The sequence below is a fragment of the Lepus europaeus genome, chromosome 17, assembly GCF_033115175.1.
Source record: "Lepus europaeus isolate LE1 chromosome 17, mLepTim1.pri, whole genome shotgun sequence".
Taxonomy (NCBI): Eukaryota; Metazoa; Chordata; class Mammalia; order Lagomorpha; family Leporidae; genus Lepus; species Lepus europaeus.
The window spans coordinates 59,033,118-59,048,181 of NC_084843.1; the positions used below are offsets into that span (position 1 = coordinate 59,033,118).

A 15,064-nucleotide genomic window follows, 5' to 3' on the forward strand; every position below is an offset into this window, starting at 1 on the left:
AGGGTCCTACAGGCCGGGCTGGGGGGTGGGGGGAGCTCTTGGCTTCACAAGATCCCGAGACATTGGCTTCAGGTGCAATGCAGATGGTCGCAGACTGTCACACTGTTTCCCACTGTACCCCATGCCTGTGTACTCCAACAAGCAGAGATGCAAACATCTAGCTTGGAGCCACAGTTCCTATTCTAGTTTGCTCCAGGATATGAAGAGCCTTGCTCTTCCAGGGCTTTGGCTCTCTCTATCCATGGCTGTGACCACCCTACCCTGGTCCCCCTCACTGGCTGCAGGAGGGCACCTGAAACAAGAAGTGTCTAGATGCTCGCTACCTGGGCACCTGGCCCTTGGATAGAGGTCGGGCTGGGAAGGTTATCAAGCTTCATTCTCTGCCCCACCCCTTTTTCATGAGCACCTCTACAAGAATTTTAAAAGGGGGAGGCGGGAAGGACCACAACTAACTACATGGATGAAAAGCTGGTGTCACAATTAATGCTGCTCATATTCTGCATCCCATTCTCAGTCGGATCTTCTCTTCCCCACCCCACCATCCCTTCTGCATGCTCCCTAGTGCCAGAACTGGAGGAGCTTTTCCATGCTTCCCACCATGGGGGTGGGGGCTGTAACTGAGTTCACTGCCTTCTCCTCCCACCCAGGGTGTTAGAAACTCTCTAACTTCTCTGGTGAGTTGGCTAGGGCTCGGAGACTTGTCCAAGGTCACACCGCCTGCAGTCCTTGGGCGAGAGGAGGGGCAGGGTGCGCCTGGGCCCAACAGCCTTTGTGCTGGTCTTGTGGCTGGGCTCCCAGACATTAGCATTCCAAAGGCTGCAGGGAGGCTTTGTCCTCCCTCCAAGGCCGGCTGGGGGTTGGGGTGGGATGGGGGCAGGGCACCATAAATCTACCTGCTTGTGTGTTCCTCAGGGCCGGGGTGGGGGTGGGGCAGGGGAGCCACAAGATTCATGTGCTGTTTTTCTGGGACTCCTGCTTGGGCTCAGACAAAGGCATGAGATGGGGAAGAAGCGTCCGACCCAAGGGTCTTTCCTGTCCCAACTGGGGCTTCTGTCCGGGTTTCAGGGAGCTGAGGTGCAGATGGTGGTGGTGACTTTAGACTGCAGGCAGCCAGAGTGGCCCCAGGCCAGGGTGGGGGGTGGGAGGTGGGGGGGTGGGCAGACTCTCAGCGGAGACCTGGAGTAATCCAGCTGGGTTAAAACAGAACTATTTCCTAGCCCTTCCATGGAAGGGCTCTCTTAGGAAAGAGGCAGGGCCAAGGTTTCCAGCTCAGTGCCATTTCATACTCATCAGTGGAGGTCGTCCAGGGCACCAAGCCCTTAACTAAACCTAAACTTTCCTCCAGCTCCTCCTGACTTGGAGAGTAAGGCTGAGAGCTCTGACGTCAACCCAAAGTAACAGCCCAGCAGCCGAGTTGCTCTGACTGTACCTGTGTGTTTTAATTTGCCGGGCGGAGAACCAGCCTGTGTGTGGAGAACCAGCCTGTGTGTGTTGGATGACTAATGGCTCATTGATGAGTACCCTGGAAAGCAGGAGAGGGGCTGAGCAAAGGGCGAGGCCTCAGCTGCCTGAGTTGCTGGAAGCCTAGAGAGCAGTGCCCATAGTCACTCCCCCAACTTCAGGGGCTCCCTGCCTACCTGAGTGCCACTTCCTGCAGCCCTGCAAAGGATGAAGGTCTCCCTGCTTGAGAGATTCCTCCCTAAACCTTTAGTCCTAGCCCCAGGGCCACCCCCTTGGCAAACCTTTGTCAACCAAGCCCAGGTAACAGACCTCTGCCTAGCACCAATACTGCTTTGGCTTTGAGTCATTTGGTCTACATCCATGCTACTGCCCCTGGAGGGCAGAGAGATCACCCTGATTTTTACCTCTGCCCACACCCTGCCCCCACCCCCACCAACAAGTAGCAGGCACAGGCCCGGTCTGGGCAGCTGACACCTGCCCCCAGGCGTGCCCCAGATGGAACACTGGCTGTTGCACAGGTCACTAATAACCCATTAATCTCCTCCTCTCAGATTAAAGCCCTGAAATGAAACAAAACCTCTGTTCATTCTTTGTTTGCTGTGTCCCCATTCCCACCCCTTAACTGGGACAAATCTATGAGCTACCTTTAGGGACCTGAGAGTAGAGGAAAGGAGCAGTTGAATATGCACTGGAGGTGGCCTAGGAGAAAGAGAGGCCAGAGGAGGGGATGCCTGGAAAGCTGCCTGTCCTCCATCATTGGACCCCAGGCAGCCCTGCCCCTACCAGAGTTGCCCCATTTCTTCACAGCATTCCTAGGTGAACCCAAGGAGACCTCTCAGGTTCAACTAGCAGATAGGGTACCCCCCCCCCCATCTAGTTTCCTTTTCCCAAGTCAAACGGACTCTGCCGATTCCCGCAGTGCACACCAGCTTCCTTGAGGCCCTAGGGGTCCCAAAAGCCCTGGGAGCGGGCTTTCCAGTAGCACCCCAGGGACGGGTTTTCTACCGGCGGGGAACCAGCCCGTACCATTATCTCTGGTAAGGGTATGAGGGAGATCGCGGGGCTGGCAACCTCGAACCGTTTCTCAATAAAATTTCATTCCAGGCAGCCAAGTGTCCAGGGGGCGCCAGAGGTTTCAGCTGGACCCTCTGTCTTCTCCACTGCCCGTTACGCAGCTCCACGAATTGAGAGGCTGCCTGCCGCAGCAGTGCCTGGTGCGTAAAAAGCGCTTAGGGGGATGCGCTACGCCTTGAAGCGCCTCAGGAAGATTCCTGGGATGCCCAACCCAGCGATGGTGTTTCTGAGGACTCTCCCCCTTCTCAAGTACAAGTCAATCCAAGGCCAGGCTGGCAGCACAGGGGAGAGCGCCCGCAGTGCCTGTCGGCAGCCCCAGTTAGAGGCTCGTCTTTCCGCTAAACCACGTTTTGAAATTAGACAAGTCGCTGCCCCACAAAGAAAACAAGGGGGCTGGGCCAATGATCTCTTAAGAGACTCCAGCTCTCGGAATGCAACCCCCTGGCCTCCGGCCCAACGCCCACGGGAGGGGCCCCTTCTTCAGCCACACCGGCTGCAGCCCTCCCCTCTCGGCAGCACAACTGAGTCACCTTGCTGAGGTGTCCTGAGGGTCTTTTTTTTTTTTTTATTGATTCAAAAGTTCATTCACCAGACCCTAAATACTCTTATGTACAAAATATAGACTTTTCCTGCTGTGAAATCGCATAATAAATACGAGTATGTAGAACAAGGGAAAAGCTATATAATTTACCATACCAAAACTCATTCCAAAAGGCATCACATGATTTACAAACTGATTTCTTCTTTAAGGGACGCATGGGGCTCCAGGCACCTGCTGCTCCAACTCACGTGTCCTGCGCGGGAGGCAAGGAGGCTGGAGAGGTGGTCCCGGCGACCGGCTGGCTGGCTGGTGCTTTCCCAGTTCACAGCCTGGTCTCCAGCGCCCGGGAGGGCAATGGCTTCGAAAAGTGCAAGAGGAGAAGGCAGGGGCTCGCCCTCCAAAATTGAGGCGGTGTGGGGCGGCTCCAGACCCCGGACTGGATGCGGATAGAGGAGCAGGGCGGGGGTGGGGGTGGGGTGGGGGGAGCAAGCACCGAGAGACCACATGTGGGGTTCAGTTACACTGCGAGAGGGGTGGGCATGAGTGAGAGCAGGGCGATCGGGCCGCGCGGGGGCCTCGGGGGCGTGGTGCTACCATCTTCCTCTTCTCTGAGCGAGGTGCGGGAGTGGGTGCTGGGAGAAGGACCTGAGCGATGCTCGAGCCCGCAATGCCCGCCTTGTGGGCGGCGGCAGGGGTTTTCGAGGCGCGGAGGACCTGCTGCCAGCCTGATGGAACCCAGCCTGCCGCGCCGCGGGCGCCTTGGCGAGTCAGGAGCAGGAGGCGCAAGTCTGAGGGCCGCCACTGCCCACCCGCGGTCGCTCCGCTTGCCTCCTCTCCCAGTACCCTCTGCCCAGCAACCGAGTGGCCACTTCACAGAAAGTCTGAGAAAGCCAGGGCGCCTGGGCGCAGACAGGCAGGGGAGCTGGGCACCTGAAGCCCGGTGCGCTCCTCCGGCGAGGCGGCGGGGCTCAGACTGCCAGCCTGGGAGACTGGAGAATAGAGAGAGCCCCAGTCCGCGGGGGAGCCGCCGTCAGGGCTGCCCAGCTCCGCAGAGGGCAGCACCGGCGGCTCTGGCCCGTAGAAGCTGTGGTCGGCTATGCGCAGCGCCTGCGTCAGCGCCCAGATGTAGTTGTGGGCGAAGCGCAGCGTCTCGATCTTGGTGAGCTTCGCGTCGTCGGGGAACGTGGGCAGGACTCCGCGCAGCGCGTCCAGCGCGGAGTTGAGGTTGTGCATGCGATTGCGCTCGCGGTCGTTGGCTTTCTTGCGCCGACTCCGCCGCTGCTTGCTCAGCGCCAGCTCGCTCTTGGGCCGGCTGCGCCCCCCGCGCCGCGCCCGGAGTTTCCTGGCTGCCCCTCGGCAGCCGCCTCCTTCGGCTTCCCCGCAGTCCCGGAGCATAAGTGTGGGGCTAGGCGGGGCGGACAAGGCGCTGGGCACTTCGCGGTCCGAAGCTCCGGGGAAGGGTGGCTCGGTCTCGTGGGTCGCTCGGAGAGTGGGCGCACCCAAAGGATGAGGCACCATCCTGCCGCAGGGTAAGAACTAACGGTAAGAATGGGACAGTGACCCAGGGCCGTCCCCGATCCCGAGGCCAGGTGGGGGAAAACTGAAAAACACCCCCTCCCGATCCGAGGGCCCCCAGTACTCTCGCTCGCCCCTCGGTGGCCTCCAAGTGTTACCTTGTTGTGCAGGCGCAAAGGAATAGAGAGCCGTGAGCAGCGGGGAGCTGAGCGCTCCTTTCTCCGGCCAAGTTCAGCTGAGCTGCAGGCGCCCCCGCCTGGGAATTGCCCCAGCCTCCTAGGAGAAGAGGGGAGTGAAGGGGGTCCCGGGTCTCTTTCGCTCTCTTTCAGCCGGCGGAGACCGCGGGGCTTGTCTGAGCTGCGAGGCGTGTGCCCCTTGGCACGCTTTATCCGTTCGGCCCGGGCCAGGAGCGTGCCGGCCCGACTGCTGCCCGCGCCACCGGCCAATCAGCGCAGGGGCCCGGGGCCCGCGCCACGCGAGCCCGCTCCTCCCCCGCGGGGCACAGCTGGATTCCGGACAAAGGGCCGGGGCCGAGGGGAGGGGAGGGGAGCGCTGCTCTGTTTGCTCTCTCCCCGCGGGCTCGGTCCCAGCAACTCTCGGCTCCTCAAAGAGCCTCGCCTAGCGAGAAGAGGCTCGTCTGGCTCGCGTTCCGCTGCCCTAGACCGCTTTGCTCCTATCCCGTCTTTCCTCGGCATCTCTCCAGACCCTCTCGGCACCCCTGAGAGGCCTGCGGGCAAGGCCAGTTCCCGCGTGTTACACAAGGGGCAACGGAGGCACGGAGGGCCAGTCGGCTCGCCCGGAAGCTCACGGCAAGATGGTGCCTGGACGCTTGAGCAGCCGGGTGTCCAAGAGGTTGCCCTGCCCTCCTGCCCCACGGTCCTAGGGTGGCGCTGCAGGGACTCTGTCAGGGAGTTAGATTGGTCTATGCCCCTTCCATTCAGAGACCTGGGGAGGGGAGTCCGAGCCCCTGCCCCTCCCTGAGTTGCACTCCTCATCCCCATCTGGGAGCTCAGACATTTTGTCACCCCCTCCTCCAGACTCCCACCCCCCACTGATATCTTTCCATTCCCACTCATAGACAGTAACCTAGCGCTCTGGCCAGGGCCTGGGTGCCCAGAGCTGGGGGTGGGGAGTGTAAGAGGTCCAGAGGGGGCCAGGCGTTCTTGGCAAGCCTTGGGTCTTGCTAACGCTCGGGTGTTCTGGCACTGAGATAAGGGGATCAGCCGTGTCTCACTTTAGTCCCCCACCCCCACTCCTGCCAACCACAGTGGGGCAAGGGCTGCCGGTTTCACCTGGCTTGGCCCCCTGCTGAGCATCACACAGGGGTTCCCGGCAGCACTGGGCAGGGACTGTCCAGAGCCCTCGGCCTGCCTATCTGCAGGCCTGGAAGTCTTTCCAGAGTGCCTCCTCCCTCTTCACCCCTCCCTTCCCTGCCTCAGACACTCTTCTGCTTCTAGTCACTCAGGGAGAGAGGGGTTGCTGCTTGCATACTTCTCTCTTGACCAGGATATGCCCGGGAAGGAAGCTGAGGTCGGAGATTCAGTCTCCCAGGTGGTGAAAGGCTTCCATTTCTAGCAGGTGCAGGTACCTTGGGCCTTGCCGAATCTGCAGGAAGCAGGCCACAGGACCCGGCTGACTGGAGATCAGATGAGGGGTGAGATAGGTCTACAGGGTCTGCCCTGTTGTCAGCCTCCCACCACCCAGGCTGCATGGTGGGTGAAATTCTCTCCAAAACAGAGGGTGTGATGCTTGGGGGCCGGGGAGGCAGGCTGCAGGATTGGGCAGGGGTCTCAGTTCCTGTGGATCTCAGCTGATGGGCTGGGAGCAGAGGCGCCTACCCTTGCTGCCTGGGAATGAAGTTTGGGGTCAGGGTAGGAGCCAGCAAAGGGACCAGAAGGGACGTTGGGGCTCAGCATTTTTGCTGTGGCTCCTCTCTTAGGTCAGGACTTGGAACAAGCTTGTCTGTCATAATGAAAACTGGAGGCCCCCTTTACAGATGGGAAAGTCAAGGCCAGGGAAAGGGTGCCTCAGGTCATACAGCTAATTCTATCAGAACCACATAGAACTTAACATCCTGACTCCTAGTCCTGGATGTTTCCCTTGCACGGGCTGCTTTTCCTTAATTTGGAGGAAAATGTTTTCTCAAGGCAAGAGAGACCTCAGAGGGAGTCCTGAGTGTGTGAAGACTGATGGGATTGGATTGGACTGGGAAAAAATTAATGGCCCCCATTTCCCAGCCAAGGGGAGGCAGCTGCACACACATTCATCTTTCCACTTTTCTGCAGGATTTAGAGCCTTGAAAACTAGGGACTGGGAGAGGACCCCAAAGCCTGTTTTTAGGACCCCTGGTCCCCTCCAGGCTCCCTTGAGGGAGCCCTGACCACGAGGGACTCAAGCACCCTTGTGAGTCCCTGGAGAATTAAAGAGCAGGCCACAGCTGAGACTCTGATATAGAGGCGGAGTGGCGAGAACATGGACTCACTGTGACTAATGGATACTGGCCAGAGCCACTGGGCGGCTGCCTGCGCCTGGGAGGATTGTGGGATTCTTTGGGGTTGAATTGATTATAGAGGATTCTGAGACCCGCCGGGAATCCTAATCCAGTCTCCCCATTACTCCTTCAGCTCAGGGCCCTCCAGGGCTCTCAGGCCGCCACCACTGCTGTTTGCGCAAAAAGCAGTCAGGAAGAGGCGCGCGCCGAGGCGGGATCAGGCTGCCTCCCAGCAGAGGCAAGGATGCGCGCCGCTCTGGCTCCGGCCAGGAAGCGGGGGCGGAGGTCGAAGAGTCCCTGGAGATTCGAAATTGCGAATCCACGCCCTCCCTCTTGGCTACCGGGGACGTACAGACCCCTATCCAAAGTTAATTCCTGAGCTTTTGGCGGCGGAGGCGCAAATGGTTACCGCTCCGTGCGCCCTGGCTATGTTTGTGAAACCGCTGGTCCCACCCGGAGCAGAGCCCGTTCCCGCAGCTCCCGGTCATCCACCGCCTCCAGGAACCCCGCGCCCCTCGATCCCTTTGGAACTAGGCTTGTTTGGAGGATGAAAGGGTCCAAGAGAGAGGCGACAGCCAGGCGCCTGGAGAACGCGGGCAGATTGGAAAAGAAGGAAGGCAGCGGCTGCGCCTACCGCCTTCCCGTCGGCAGAGGAGGGGGTGTCTTAGCACTGCCTGGGGGCTCTTTGAGAACGGAGTGGGGAGGGAGGGGGGCCGCAGGAAGCTGAATAGCTAGTGGCTTGCCAGAGAAGGGGGCTTCTTTCTCTCGCCTTCGCCTCGGCACTGAAAGAGGAGAAGACAAAAATCTGGCGAGCGAGCTGCCCGGGCCGAGACGGGCCACTTCAAACAGCCCTTCAAACAAAAGGAGACGGCGAAAAGAAAGCCCCACCTGTCTCCAGTGTTTGCTAAAATAATAATAAATAGATTTCGTTTAATAAATAATTACAAGAGATTGTAAAGTGGAGTGCTTTGGAAAACATCTAGCGCGGGAGTCTGCACAGCCAGCCGTCACCTGCTCCCAAGGCGGACAACTTTATTGTTAAGCCACCCCCCAACTAGTTCTCCTCTGATAAACTCTCCCTCGTTTTCACAATGACTGTTTACTCATAGTTAGCACAATATTACCTTTGCCGTGATAAACCCGGAGGGGGAGACCTGGCCCCTGGCCCCTGGGCACACCTGTCTCAGAAGCTGACACATGGATTTGGCACCGAGAAGGTTTCCCCCCGGCCCTGCCCCCGTGTACATTGGCCCAATTGCCACTCATTTATAACAGGTTGGCTGCAAGGCCTATCTCGGTCCTATTTGTCTTCTTTTATTGAAAGCATATGGTCTCCAGGGGCTTACCAGCCCCATATTTCATCTGCCAGGAGCCGGGGCGCTTCCGCAGCCTGGTGTTGCCCAGCGCGCTGCTCCCCACCCAGCGGCTGCTGTGCCAGCTGAGGGGGTGGCAGAGCTTGGGTGGGGAGTGAGCAGTGCGGTGGGCTTCTCCCTGGTTTTGGGGCAGAAGCCATTCCCTCAGAGACTCCCCCTCCCCAGGCCCGGAGACCTCGTGCGCTCTTGAATAGGTGGCTGGTTCTTTTTCTTGGGTAGGTGAGAGGGCGCCATATGCCACCCCCCAGGGCGCACGAGGGAGCCCCGGCCCAGGGAGTCCCCAAACAAAGGGAGGAGAGGGCCCGGGAGCTTGGGAGCGCCGGAGGTCTTTCTTTCTAGATTCCCCCCTCCCAGCCCAGAGCCGCCTCCCCCGGCGTCCGCAGCTCGCGCGCAGCGCCTGGAAACAAAGTCTCCACATTATCTCCGCCGCCCGCGGAGACCGTGAATGCGTGAAAAGGTGCATTGCGCACTGAGACACCTGTTGAAGCGGCGCCTCTTCTCAGCGCCTCTCTCGGCTCTGCGCCCGCTCAGGAGCTGCGCGGGCAGTGGGGGTGGGAGGAGGGAGAGCTACTGTGATTTGTGGCGACATATGTTGAGCAGATCGGTGTGTACTCTTCACAGGGGCACACGCACCCTCGCTCCCATACACACCCGGCGAGAAGGAGCAGCTGCGCTCCTCACCTACTCCCGACATAATACCTGGGCCAGGCGCTTTGGCCTCGCCTTTTGAGACTCCAGCTAACCCCCACCCCCTCGCTCTTCCGCCCCCACCCGCCGCCCCAATCTGGGCCGCGTCAAAGTCGGATTTTTATTGTCAAGTTTAACAGATGCACGTCTGTTCCCAACGCCCGCCCTCAAACACACATACACACACTCAGGCATCCTCAGAAAATGCGACCCATGCCACAGACGCGGAGCGCGAGAGGCCCATATGTTCCGCTCCGCGCCCTCTCGGGCTGAAGAAGCAAACGGGCTGTGTGATTTTCCCTCCCCAGAGAGAATTAAACGGCGGAAGTAGGCAGGGGCGGGGGCCTCTAGTCCCCTCTAAAATTGGCGCTTGTCCTTTGGGCGCGGTGGCGCAGTGCGCGGCGCGCGGCGCCGGCTGCCGGGAGAACGCATGGCTGCGAAGGCAGAGCGCACAGCGAAAGGGCACCGGGCGGCAGCCCCTGCGCTGGGCGGAGAGGGGCGGAGAGGGGCGCTAGGTCTGGAGGTGCCCGCTGGGTGAAGACACCTGGCTCCTGCGGGGATGCCCGGGACTTGGCGTCCCCGTGAGGCCTCCCAGGAGTTCGTTTGGCACACTTCTTTCTCCTGCCCACTTGTCCCCTTGCCTGTGGGAAGCAAGTTTCCAGAGCTGGACTTCAGTGACAGATGCCATGGGAAAAGGACTGTGTGTGTGTGTGTGTGTGTGTAGTGGGCAAGCTGGAGTGGAGGCCTGGCTTTTCCACAACCCCTGTGCGGCTGGGAGCAGCTTGCTTGGTCTCTCTGGACCTGGGTTTCCCAGCAATTAAAGGCGGGTGGCGGGAGGATACTTTGTAATCCTCTTTTCAGGTTTGCAAAATTTAGACCGATGGGCCCCAGAAGGAAGGTGACTCCCTCCTCTCCAGTGCGCACTCACTCTTTCCCTGGGTTTCCCCAGGTGTGGTTCTGTGGTTTAAAAGTTGGTCCTCTGCCCCCTCCATCTTTCAACTCCTGCAGCAGCCACTGTGACACTGAGGGACAGGTCAGGCACGCCTTTCAGACTTTCCTTTCTCCAGGGCTGGGCTGGAGCAGGGAAGGTGTGAGGATCTTGAGCCCCTTCCCCTCTCCCGGTCTGTGTCTGGAACGTGTCCCACGTCCTGGGTGATGCTTTTCTCATTCCTAAAGATGAGTGGCAGCCTCCCTCCACCTCACGCACATTGTCGTGTTCTCTATGGGTTTATTTCACTGAATGTGGTCTTTACCCTTTACCCTTCTAAATCTGCTTCCCAGGGCAGGGGGCATTCCCCTGGGGAACTGCTGCTCAGGCTCTGAATGATAAAGGCACTGTGTGTGTGTGGGGGGCCTTCCTTACCCCCCCCCCCCCAATACCTCCTTCCCACCCCTCTCGTCCCCCTGGGGATTCTATTTGGGAAACAGCAGTAAGAACCAAGGAGTCTCAGAATTGCTGTGAGTTTGGCATAAGAATTGGAGGAAATCTATCCACTTCACTTTTTTAAAAAATTGAAAGGCAGAAAGATGGGGTGGGGAGAGGTCCTCCATTGCTGGTTCACTCCCCAAGTGGCCACAATGGCCAGAGCTGGGCTGATCTGAAGCTAGGAACCAAGAGCTTCTTCCGGGCCTCCCACCTGGGTCCAAGGACTTGGGCCATCTTCTGCTTTCCCAGGCCATAGCAGAGAGCTGGATTGGAAGAGGAGCAGCAGGGACTCGAACTGGTGCCATGTGGGATGATGGCACTGCAGGTGGCAGCTTTACCTGCTGTGCCACAGCACTGGCCTCTAGTCTTCTTTCGGACTCTTTTTAACTCTTACTCTACAATCCCCCATTATTCCAACCTCCTTTAAACTCCAAATTGCTGTTCAGATGGCTGTGTGGTCTCTGTCTCTAACTGGATCTTGACTGATACAGATGTGTCCCTTCTTTTTCTATTTTCTGAAAGTTCATGTAAAATTTATAAAATTCCATCATTAAAATTCTGGTATAATTCTCCAGTGAAGCCATCTGGGTTTGAAAGTCTTTTTGTGTGGGAGGAAAAAAAAAGTTTTTTCAAAAGCAGGGGCTGAGAGAGGCACAGAGGTAGCTTTCATTCTCTGGTTGACACCTTAAATGCTCTCAATTGCCTGGACTGGGCCGGGCCAAAGCCAGGAGCCGGGAACTCAATCCAGGTCTCCCTTGTGGGTGGCAGGGACCCAAGTATTTGAGGCATCATCTGCTGCCTCCCAGGGTGGGGATGAGCAGGAACCTGGAACAGAAGCGGAGGAGCTGGAACTCGAAGCCAGCGTAGCAAGTGGTGGCTGAACCTGCTGCGCCACAACCTTTGCCTCAGCTTCATGCAGGTTCAGTTTCTGTTCCGTGGTTCATACTTTTTGGGAATTGATATGTCTTGCTAACCAATTGTTCTCTTTAATCTTCGGAAATGTCCTCCTATGTCTCCAGTCTGCAGAGCTGCGTCTTAAAGCCTTCCTGTGTCACAGCTTCCCACCTGTGTGTGTTTCAGTGTAAAGTGTCTCCTCTGGGGTAGCTTGTGGTTGAGCTTTGCCTTGTTATGAGTCTCTTCTGAAAGTCTTCCAGCTGCAGTGTGATACTTTTGCCTCTAATGTAAGTATTGCTCTGGCTTGATCTCAGTTTACCAACTTCCTGTTTGTCTCCACTCGTCCCTTCCTCCAACTTCCGTGCCTCTCTTGCTCCTACTCAGCCTTATTGTGGGTTAATAAAATATTTTTTAGTATTTTGCTTTACTTCCTCTATTGGCTTATTTTTTTAAAAAAGATCTATTTATTTTATTTTAAATAAAGCCAGAGTTGGGGCCGGCGCTGTGGCATAGTGGGTAAAGCTGCCGCCTGCAGTGCTGGCGTCTCATATAGGCACCAGTTTGAATCCTGGTTGCTCCACTTCCTATCCAGCTCTCTGCTATGGCCTGGAAAAGCAGTAGAAGAAGGCCGAAGTGCTTGGGCCCCTGCACCTGCTTGGGAGATCCAGAAGAAGCTCCTGGCTCCTGGCTTCAGATCAGTGCAGCTCCGGACGTTGTGGCCAATTGGGGAGTGAATCAGTGGATGGAAGACCTCTCTCTCTGTCTCTCTCTCTCTCTCTCCCCATGTAACTCTGACTTTCAAACAAATAAATAACTCTTAAAAAAAGAGGCAGAGAGAGAGAGAGAGAGAGAGAGAGAGAGAGGAAGTCTTCTATCCACTGGTTCACTCCCCTTTTGGCTGCAATGGCTGGAACTGTGTCCATTCGAAGCCAGGAGCTTCTTCCAGGTCTCCCACATGGGTACAAGGGCCCAAGGTCTTGGGCCATCTCCTACTGCTTTCCAAGGCCATCAGCAGGGAGCTGGATTGGAAGTGGAACAGCCGGGACTTGAACCGGTGCCCATATGGGATGGCGCCTTTGCCTGCCAGGCTACAGCGCTGGCCCCTGGTTTCCTAATTCTATGTCTTTTCCCTGTTTTTAGACTTTCCCTCCAACAGTGTGATACCGTTTATCATTTCCCTCACTCTTCGGGCTATGTCTGTGATGTATTTTACTTCTGGGGTGACCTAGTAATAAAGATGACCCAGAAGCTAAGATGCCAGCTGGGATGCCCACGCTCCACATCAGTGTTGCCTGGGTTGGAGTCCTGGCTGCAGACCTTGACTCCAGAATCTTGCCAGTGCAGACTCTGGCAGGCAGCAAGGATGGCTCAAGGAATGGGTCCTGACACCCATGTAGGAGACCTCAACTGAGCTTTTCTCCTGGCAGTGGCCTGGGGCCCAGCTCCAGCTGATGTGGGCATTTGGGGAGTGAACCAGCAGATGGAAGGTGTCTCTTGATCTCTCTCTCTCTTACTCTGCATTTCAAATAAATAAGCAAATCTTAAGAAAAAGTAGGATTATAGGTACCTACAATAAAGTATCCTCATGAGTTTATAAATCATATGATTGAAACAAAAATTATATACTAGGTGATACTTAAGACAATGATATTTAAAAGTGGGGAAGATAAATAGATCTAAATGGAAGTAAGGTTTGCACACATCAAGTGGGAGAATATTAGTACCCATACACTATGGTAAGTCACATATTGTAATTCCAGAGCAACTGCCAGAACACTTTGCAAAGTGGCATTCTCAAAAACACCACAAATAGGCACAGGTGCAATCTTTAAACAATGTTAAGTAACCCACAGGAAGGCAAAAAAAGAGAAATGAAAAAGAGACAGGAACCAGCAAACAAACAGAAAGTAAAATTTAAAAATAAAAATCTACATTCCTACCTCAAGACTGAGCCTAGCAATAATTGCCTTAAATGTAAGTGACTTCAGTATGGCAAATGAAAAGGCAGAGGTTGAGAGAGTGGCCCCAGAAGACATGACCCAACTACACGCTATGAACAAAAACCTTACTACTTAACAGCAAAAGTGGGCGGAAGGAAAAGTGATGGAAAAGAGATAAGCAGATATTAAAATAGAGAGAGAAGTGGCTATATTAATATCAGATAAGGCAGATTTTAGAACAAGGGAAATTACTAGGCATTACATAATGGTAAAAACACCACTCCACCAGGAAGACACAATGATCTGAAATGCGTACACATCAAACAATAGAGCCTCAAAATCTTGAGATAAGAACTAATACAGCTTAAAGGAGAAACAAACAAAAAAAATCTGTATTTATAGTCGGAGTCTTTTTTTCTTTTTTTCTTTCTTTCTTTCTTTCTTTCTTTCTTTCTTTCTTTCTTTCTTTCTTTTGACAGAGTTAGGCAGTGAGAGAGAGAGAGAGAGAGAGACAGAGAGAAAGGTCTTCCTTCCATTGGTTCACCCCCCAAGTGGCTGCTATGGCTGGTGCATTGCTGCCAGTGTGCTGTGCCAATCCGAAGCCAGGAGCCAGGTGCTTCCTCCTGGTCTCCTAATGCGGGTGCAGGGCCCAAGGACCTGGGCCATCCTCCACTGCCTTCCCGGGCCACAGCAGAGAACTGGACTGGAAGAGGAGCAACCGGGACAGAATCCAGCGCCCCGACTGGGACTAGAACCTGGGGTGGCGGCGCCACAGGCAGAGGATTAGCCTAGTGAGCCGCGGTGCCAGCCAATAGTCGGAGTTTTCAATAATCTATAGACAGAAAATCAGCAAGGAGAGAGAAGATCTGAACAACATAGGCCAATAGGAAAAATCTCTAAACACTTGGAATTTAACAACATGCTTCTAAATAATCCATAGGTTAAAGGGAGTGTAGCAAAGGAAATCAAAATACATAGAACTGAATGAAAATAAAATATAATGTATCAAAATATGTGGTCAGTATTTTAAAAAATGCTGAGAAGGACATTTTTAGCACCAAATGCTTGTATTAAAAAAGGGGTGGGGAGCAGGTTAAAGCCCTGGCCGCATCCCATATGGGGCCAGTTCTAGTCCCAGTTGCTCCTCTTCTGGTCCAGCTCTCTGCTATCACCTGGGAAAGCAGTAGAGTATGGCCCAGGTCTTTGGGCCTCTGCAACCATGTGGGAGACCCAGAAGAAGCTCCTGGCTCCTGGCTTTGGATTGGTGCAGCTCTGGCTGTTGCAGCCATCTGGGGAGTGAATCAGTGGATGGAAGACCTCTTTCTCTGTCTCTACCTCTCTCCGTAACTCTGTCTTTCAAATAAATAAAAGAAATCTTAAAAAAAGAAGAGTGGTCTTAAATCAATAGTCTACATTCCTGCCTCAGCAACAAACAACCCAATTGAACGGTGAAGATTTATCTTCACATAAAACCCTACTCGTGGAAACCCCCTAATGACACAATCCAGTTGTTCAATGGGTGAATGGCTGAACAAACCGTGAGATCTCCATACCATGAAGTACTACTCAGTGATGAAAAGGAATGAACTATGGAGGCAGACAACCTGGACTCCTTAGAGAACTATGCTGAGTGGAAAAAAGCCAATTCTAAAAGATTGCTTA

General features: G+C 55.4%; 1 protein-coding gene across 1 annotated transcript; it reads right to left on the reverse strand.

Moving 5' to 3' along the window:
• Positions 1–3,946: 3,946 nt before the first annotated feature.
• NEUROG3 (neurogenin 3) lies at positions 3,947–4,594 on the reverse strand. Its single transcript, XM_062213856.1, has one exon. It carries the CDS (start codon positions 4,592–4,594, stop codon positions 3,947–3,949), a length of 648 nt encoding a protein of 215 aa, XP_062069840.1.
• Positions 4,595–15,064: the final 10,470 nt, after the last annotated feature.

Excerpts from the sequence above, each read along its gene's own strand:
- NEUROG3 (XM_062213856.1), bottom strand. The coding sequence starts at position 4,594 with ATGGTGCCTCATCCTTTGGGTGCGCCCACTCTCCGAGCGACCCACGAG.